Source organism: Rhamphochromis sp. 'chilingali', assembly GCF_963969265.1.
Source record: "Rhamphochromis sp. 'chilingali' genome assembly, contig: SCAFFOLD_122, whole genome shotgun sequence".
Classification (NCBI taxonomy): Eukaryota; Metazoa; Chordata; class Actinopteri; order Cichliformes; family Cichlidae; genus Rhamphochromis; species Rhamphochromis sp. 'chilingali'.
The window spans coordinates 46,355-55,000 of NW_027667105.1; the positions used below are offsets into that span (position 1 = coordinate 46,355).

General features: G+C 37.7%; 2 protein-coding genes across 2 annotated transcripts; both read right to left on the reverse strand.

The window, feature by feature from the left end:
- Positions 1-1,851: 1,851 nt before the first annotated feature.
- LOC308391440 (uncharacterized protein) lies at positions 1,852-4,624 on the reverse strand. Its single transcript, XM_080908005.1, has 4 exons — positions 3,987-4,624; positions 3,589-3,744; positions 3,179-3,271; positions 1,852-2,746 (listed from the first exon to the last, which is right to left on the reverse strand). Exons 1-4 carry the CDS (start codon positions 4,524-4,526, stop codon positions 2,423-2,425), a joined length of 1,113 nt encoding a protein of 370 aa, XP_080764131.1. The 5' UTR covers positions 4,527-4,624; the 3' UTR covers positions 1,852-2,422.
- Positions 4,625-4,738: 114 nt separating this feature from the next.
- Positions 4,739-7,763, reverse strand: LOC308391439 (uncharacterized protein; the record flags this gene model as incomplete). Its single annotated transcript, XM_080908004.1, has 3 exons — positions 4,739-5,009; positions 5,528-5,998; positions 6,118-7,763. Coding segments are annotated over 2 exons (1,687 nt in total), but the record flags the coding sequence as incomplete, so codon positions are not given.
- Between the last annotated feature and the right edge of the window lie 883 nt (positions 7,764-8,646).

Here is an 8,646-nt window from a genome sequence, read left to right on the forward strand (position 1 = left end):
CTGAATCATGCATTTGGTGCAGTTATGATCCTGTGGCCTCTGACTGTGGAAGACAGTTCACTAACCCTTTCCACACAGAAATCTAATAATACTTTATAGTTAGTATATTACCTCAGATTTAAGAAGCAGACATTTAACAAGAAAAATTATGTAAATAATTAAAAGATATTTAATGGCCAAATTCCAAGTAATAGTTAAACAAATTAAGGCCAGCTGCTAATACATGCCTTAAAGGGGGCATCATTACTGCATAGCAGTTGCTCATAAAAACAGTCATGTCTAATTTGCTTTCAAATGTTGTTGTTCACGTTGCAGAATGTAAAGTACATAAAGCAGCTTCTGCAACAAAAGTACAATTAATTTTAAGATATCAATAATTAAAAACAAATTAGTAAACCCAAACTTTTCACTATACTTCATGCGTTTTTCTGTGAAAAGATATTTTACTTCTACGTAGCATTCACCTCCAACCTGGCCTGTATGCAAATCCTATGGGGCTATTAAGCAATAACAACTGATTTTTTCATGTGAAATGTTGCTTACTAAAACAATTTTAATATTCTATGGGTCCATGTGGGGAAAATAAAGTGCTCTGCAGCTGTCACTAGGAAGCATTGAGGCCTGGTATGCTACGTATGCTACCAGGCCTCAATGTATGCTATTAACATGTACAGCACTTTGTGAAACTCTGGTTTTATGTTAAAGTGCTTTAGAAATAAAGTTGGTATGGTATGGTATGGTATGGTATGGTAGTGGTCTTCCATTGTCCCTGTTAAATGAGTGACTTATGCTCTCTGCCTTACATATTTCAGTAAGTGCAGAAGTTTTGTTACATCACCTTAGAACCAAAAGAGATTTTTGTGCTATAAATATCTATGGTAGATTAGCAAAAATGACAATATTGGTCAGTTGTTCTTGAGAATTTCCATTTTTGTTTGGCAACTTCATGTTTTGTATAAGAGCATGTGCAATCTGCTGTTTTGTCTATGGTGGCTCTCTAGATGTGTCTGTTGGTTTCTGCCAGCATGGCTTTCAAACATAGAGTGATTTTGGATAAACTGAATAAACACACATCAACTGAAAATAAAGACAATAATAATAATAATCATAATAATAATAATAATAATAATAATAATTTTAAAGAATATAATTAGAAAATTTAAAATGAATAAAGTTACACATTTAGTAACTGATGCGTGCATAGTAAGATGGTCAGGATTAGTGTCGTGGATGAGAGAAGGAGGACCCAAACACTGGACTCACAGGTAGGTAGGTGAAGGCTGGTGTTTATTGCCAACAAGTGAACAAACAGAACAGAAGTCGGATAGGGCTGGCTGGCTGGACGACTGACTGACTGAAGGACTGACTGACTGAATGGCTAGCTGACTGAACGCAGGCAGAAACGACAACATAACATTACACTGAAAAAAGAAAATAGTTGAACCAACTTAATTGAATTATTTCAATTGGTAACACCAAATTTAATTAAGTTCTTTGAAATTAAGTTAATACATTAAATTAACACAACTGATTTAAGTTACATGTACTTAATAAATTAATTGCTGTCAAATAAACATTTTGCATTAATCCAACTTAAAATTAAGACATTTCAACTTAAAGTTTTCAGTTTTTCCAACCCAATAATTTGCATAACCCAAAAGTAAAATATTGCTCTTTGCTAACCTAATAATGTGGTTTAGTGTAAATTACTTTTTGTAGTGACTCTAAAATGAAATTTTAGTTTGTATAATAAAGCTTAAATCAAAATTTTAAGTTGCCTGAAAATATTTTTCAAAAATTCAAAATCCAATGTTTTTTTTTTTTTAAATGCTTTATTGTATAAATGTAATAAAGTATTACCTTTATGGCAACCAACACAGCTTTTGGTCAAATACATTACACATTTGTCCTTTTTGAAACACATATGCACAAAATGCAAGTAATGCTTAGTAGGACCACAAAGTTGTCAACAAAGTGTAAAGTGCAACACAGTATTACACAAATATCAATCTTAACACATACAGTGTCAACTATGAAAAAGTGCCCCAAGAGTATACAGAAACTTCTCTTCAGCTATAGCCAATGAATAAATATCTGAACAGTGTAGCTGACCAATGGGGATGAAAAAATATAAACACTCCTCTAGAGTTTTAGAATGTCACAACAGTTTGTTGTATAACTGAGCACATCAAACCTGAAATGCAACCTTTCCCTTGAAACGAAGGCAAATATGTCTGAAAAAAAATTAAAAAATAAATAAAAATACCATAAAAGCACATTAAATTGGGGTTTGAGGTCTCTTGGAGCATAAAAAAGGCCCAACATCCAAAAGAGACTACATATTTTACATGCTATATGTCCAAACACAGTTGTTCCTTCGCATTATGGCACAGGGCCATTTGTTGGTCATTGTTCTGTGCCATTACTGGGAGCTTTGAAGTTTGATATACAGATTTTGGACTTTGGGGGACATCTTGTGCTGATCAAGCTGCATGAAGATTTTTTGGAGCACTTCAAAAGTGAAGCGAAAGGGTTTTGGATAAGCTAGGTTGAGTGCATAGATCAAACCTAGAAGCAGGGCACAAGCTGAGGCAACTGAAGTTAGTTCATGCAACACTTCCACACCCTCAATGACAATGCCAATGTCTTCAGGTGGCTCCTGCAGTCCCTCCCCCTCCTTCCGAATCACATACACTGCCATGGTGACCTCCTCCAGGTCCCTCTGAACATCATCTGCTCCACAGTCCTACAGAGGGGTACAAGACACAAACACAAATCATCATTAGCCTCACTTCTTACTGTGATTAAGTGTTTGGGTGATGTACCAATATGTGTTATGTGCTGGGCTATTTCTTGGCTGGGTGTCATCACACACCAGAAACAGCAGAGAGAGGTGTATCAATCTGACTCTAATCAAATTGTAAGCAAGAAAGATAAGATTTCCCAACATGTCAAACTATTCCTTTGAACTTAAATAATCAAGTAAGCCCGTCTTACTTAAAACAAAGTCAATCCGATATGTAATGTGTTGTTGCTGGGAATTACATAATGTCCAATATGGTCATGATAATAAATACATGTCAGCAATCCAACTAGGGTTCACGTGTTACGTTTGTTCTAACAGTTAACTTTTTTGTGTCCCTTTGACAAGATGTGCTGACAAACTGTTGAAACTTACAAGGTATTCCTTGATCAGGCCATCTGCATCTTCTCCCAGGAAGATGGTGAGGGCTTTCAGCACACATTCCCTCCGATGATTAATGTCCACAGTCTAGAACAACAAATGTTGAGTAATTTTAAACTCTAAATTTCATAAGACAGACATCCTTACTCTTATTGCTTAACTTACATGTACTTTATTTAAAAACAGTAATTCACAAGCCCAGAGATTCATTACAGAAAGAAAAGGGGATGAGTTCAGTGGAGTCGCTAAAAACATTCATGCATATGAAAGCCATGATTAGCATTGGCCTGCCCATATTGTCTTTATGAAAGATTCAGTTAAATATATATATATTTTTTTGGATTCAGATATATTTTGACAGCCCTCTTAGTTACGAAGCATCTTGTTTGATGGTACAGATTTACCTGGTCCAATGTGTCCAAGATGTTCGCAATCTTTTGGCGTGTTGCTCCTCCTTTGGCACGTATGACTTTGATCAGCTGACTTGAGTGCATGTCTAACTGGGCCATGAACTTCCACTCAAGAGGAACAGCCATGAGCCTCTGGAACTCTGTATTTATCTAAAAACAAAACACAAATGACAGTAGATATTGTATTATGGAACAAAATGCTGAAACTGATTGTATGCCAAAATGTCTATATCCCAAAAAGTATAACATATATGGGAATTCAAAATGTAAATTCTTTCATTAAGTTCAGTGTTATAAAATCTCAACCAAATCAAGTTATGACCGATTCATGAAAGTTAACTGCAATAAATCCCGAAGCATACAGACTTCGATCACTTCAGTTCCATTCTTACCTCTTTCTGTGTGAAGAGTGCAGGCCATCTGTCCTTCAGTTCCTGAATGCTTGGTTCTTGGTTTACCACCTCATGTCGTCTGTAGGCAAACGTGTTAGCCATTTTGTCTGCGATGACCCTTTCATTGTCCCTTATCCCGATCTCTGTCAGAAGTTCTAGTCTCACTTTTTCCATGCTGTCCAGAGTCTCACCAGTAGGAAAGGATGGATAAAAGTTAGCTTCAGAACGTTTTGGCTTCTTCACTTTTTTAGCAGGGAAAGCATCTGTAGTAGCTTTAGATTTCAGTGAGTTTACACACAGCTCTGGACACCCCTGTAATTTGAGCTGGGTCCTGTAGTTTGCCATTTTGTACTTCAGTCGTTGTTTCCAACCGTAGCAGCCATTGAATGATCCAGGTTCTTTCAAACATGGGTGCTTTTTGATAAGGGCCTCTGCAGCTGCGCAGAAATGTGCATCCTCTGGATAGGCCTTGTAACGGTAAATTTCTTCTGCAACTCTTTTCAGGATATCAGACAGCATTCGGGCGCTTAAAGTCAACATTTTTTGGCTCACACGGTACTCAGTATTCCCCCTCTCTAGCTGTAGCTCTGTGTCATATGAAAATTGGGGAATTGCAAAGTCTTCTGGCCACTGTTGTGTTCGAGATGACATAGATTCAGGGGATGAGAGGATAATTGTGTCATTTGATGCCACTGAAATACCGTCATCAGACTCAAATGAAAGAGACAGAGATGAAGTGGACTGATCGGCACTGATCAAAGGTGGATTTGTTTGCTGGTGGATCACTTTGATTGTCCCCAAATTCCGAAGTTCGGTGGTAGAATTCAGATTAAAGAAGTCGTTGCCAAAGTCTTGGTCCATGTATTGCAGTCTGAAGTTACCTTTTAACCCAAAGGTAGTCTTTATCGTGCTGAGAAGGTCTTCAAGTGACTCTGGGATGCCATTTGGAAGAGTCAGCTTTTCAATGTTGTTCTCTCCTAAAATCACCTTCAGTCTTGCAGGTGTTGAACCAGCCATGGTGGTCTGAGAACAAAGCACAAGCACAGTTAGTGAGGATCAACATGTAAACCACTGACATTTCCAATTAGGAGAATTTAATGTCAAACTAGAGGAAAAGAGAGAAGGCAAAGAGAGGAGGAAAGGGGAGGAGAAAATGAAGAGGAGAGGTGGAGATCAGCTGAGGCAGCGAGGAGAGAAGGCAAACCGAAGAGAAGGGAGGAGAAGAGAGATGGCGAGAATATGGGAGACATTGAAGAGAAGAGAGAAGGAGAGGAGGTGAGGAGAATATAGGAGACAATAAGGAAAGAAGAAAAAGAGAAGAGAAGCAGAAGGGGGGAGAGCATAGGATTAGCATTCACTGACTGGAATCCAGCGACCTGCATTAAAAAAAATGACATAACTGATGAATTGCCAATGACATCATCACACCACTTTGGCTTGCAGTATAAAATAAATATGTTCTGAGAACACATTAGTATTGTATGGGTCTGGGTTTTGTTTTCCCACTTAAGAAAATACTTTATCATATTTTGAGGCCTCACCATTTAAACATGGACATATCTTTTCAAGGTGACAAGACGCATCCCTCTAATATTGTAGTCTGCCAGTGGGTAGGTATCATGCAGTTCTTGTGGCTCAACAAGTTCCACTTCTTTGCTTGGTGATGTTTTGAGATCATAAGCTCTGTAGTGTTCCATATACCATCCGCTAAGCTTTTTCAGAATGAAGATTAGTTTGTCCTGCAGTATCACCATTTGGATGATTTCACCAAACTCTGGCAGTCCTCCCAGTGAGCCGTGGATCAAGATCATCCCACACTTGTAGATTATTCCATTATATGCTACACTTTTAGCCAAGCACACATTGTCCATATCTGGAGACTTCTGTCTCAGTGCATTTGAGATGTCCTTGTTAAGAACATCAATGTGAACAGTGGAAACATCTGTTACTTCCAGTGGGGGTTTGGCAAAGCTAATTGCATGCAAATGATATGCAATCTGATACTGATGTCTCTGTGAAAGGGAAAGAAGTACATTTTTGAAGCATCTGATGTTCCTTGCAACTCTTTTAAAAAAACTATGCTTTGCTTCGAATCGCATAGTCCATAGTGCAACCAGTGGCCCAAACTTACGGATCAAGTATGGATAATGTTCCAAGTAGTGGTGCTTTGGTTTAAGATTAACATCTGGGAAAACCTCTTGAAACTTGATTCTGTGCTCGGAGATCTTAAAACCAAGATATGCAATGGAGTCCTCAGTATGAACAGGACTGACAACAAGATCAACAATGTCCTTCAAGTCTGTTAAGATGTGCCAAGCAGGCTCCTCACAGGGTACACTCTGCCCAACGAACAAAGGCAAAAATCTGATAAGACTCCAGTTCTCGTGTGCATTCCCTCCTACACTTTTTTTGGATGCAAAACTGAGAGCCACAGGATTAGGTCGATTTGTTTTGTCAGCCCACTTAAAGTTGAAAGATGATATTGCTTCATTCAATGTACATAATGTGAAATACTTTTTTTTGATTAACAAATTGAGGCAAAGCGCAAGTTCAAAAGGAACAATTCCCTCAAAAAGATCATGTACAACATCAGGTGGAAACCCAGTGGTAACATCAAAATGTGAGAGGTGCTTTGACAAAATACACTTTGATTTCACACCATAATAACTGGGCCATTTGTTTTCCTCGATAATTCGTAAATGATCTGCATGAATGTCTTTTGTTCTTAAAGTAAAGACTTCACTTCTGACTTCAATAGTCTGGAACTCTGATGTTTCTGCAGTGCAAAATCTACATACGTATGTCCCTGAGAAATTTTCAAAGAATCCAGCAATACTGTGTGCACCAAGGTTGTCGGCAACAACACACTGAACAGTGCCTTTTACTGTTCTGCCCAACTTTGACAGAAATATCCCACTCTGTTCCAAAATTACAAGATCATTAATTACAGGTTTTAACACTTTCTCATACCCATAGCACTTCAGATCATTACTTTTGATTAAAGCAGCCAAATAGATTGAGGTTAAAGCAGAATTACAGCCTGGTGGCAAATTACCCAAAACCCAGTACAATCCACAAATTTTATGCTTCCTCCGTGATGTACCAAGGGGATTACATATTTCGAATTCATCAATGTATAATATCAATGAAATGCTTTCCTGCTTGGACAACAGTCCATTTTCATGGAAGAAGTCACCATCGAAGATAGTTTTGTAGTGCACATAAGTTTTTTGAGGCTGATTATCTACAGTATTCAAATTAACAGCCTGATCCAAGATTGTCTGGCAGTCAAGAATATGCTGCAAAGACTTTAAAATTGAAATATATTGGAATGACTTGTTATTTTTTCGGTCAAGTATATATTCCACTGGTTCCACTACTTTAAAGTGGCTCTTATAGTATGCTTTTCGTCTCCAAGGACTGGAAAGTGGACCTTTATCTCCAATTGCTTTTTTTACAGGGTTTGTCTCACAGAGTACACTGGCTAGCTTTTCAACAACTGACTGGTCAAATTGGCATCCGTTGTCTTGTAATACTTGGCTAATAGTCTTTTGGGTAATCGCCACAGAAACAGAACCAATCAAATAGTTTAACTCCTGCAAAAGCTCATCTACAGCTGCATTAGACACAAGAAAGATGTGTTCCAACTTAAGGAGCACTGAAGCAATTTTAAGCTCAATATCCTTCTCTAAGTTTTCAGAATACCCATTGTCAAAAGCAGAATTTAAATTTACATCACTCTCTATAATTTCCACATCTGAAATATCACTGGCAACACTGGCAAAAGATTCATCAACAGAACTTATTCCAGGCTTAAATGTGTTCACTGTACCAGAGTGTTTTCTGTATTTATGACTTTTGAAGTTCTCATAGACATTGGTTTTATATTCACAGTTTTGGAACACACATGTTACAGTCTCCTTATTTTTAAGATGCTGATAGATATGTTGAAAATATTCTCTTTCTGTGGAGAGTTGATTATGGCCACAAATATGGCAAGTGAATGTGGACGCAGCTTTGGAGACTGCTTGTTGGGCAGGGTGATTTCTTGATAGATGGCTCAGTAGGGCGTTCCAAGTCTTGAACCTACATGCACAATTTAAATAAGTGCATGGATATGAGTGGCCTCGTCCGTAATGCCTATGAATCAGTTTGTAGTGTTTGAGCAATTCAGATCTTTTTGTTAATGTTGTCCCACAGTCCTTGCATCTCCACATGAAGCATAGCACTGGAGGAACAAAGAGACACGCTTTACTGGGTGTATATAAATAATTTGAGAAAACACAGAGGGAGAGTTGGGCAATATTACAATATATCAATATGGTGATATGAGACTAGATCTCATCTCAGCTTTTTGCCACATTGCCCAACACAAAGCGAATCATTTAAACACAAAATGTATTCATCAAATGTAGCCAGCCCTCTCTAATTAGATTTTAAAGGGATAAGTTCAAAACAAAAGTTTAAAAACAAAACCCAAATGCCCATAGGTACATTTTTTTTTTTTGCAATTGTTTTATATATAAAGCCGATTCCTGTTCAGTGTAAAACTGAATTAAGTTTAAATGAGACATTACTATTTTGAACTTGCATACCTTTGTTGTTGATAAACTGAAAGTACGCAAGTTCACAGGTAAAACGAGCTGCCTGGCACGCCTCC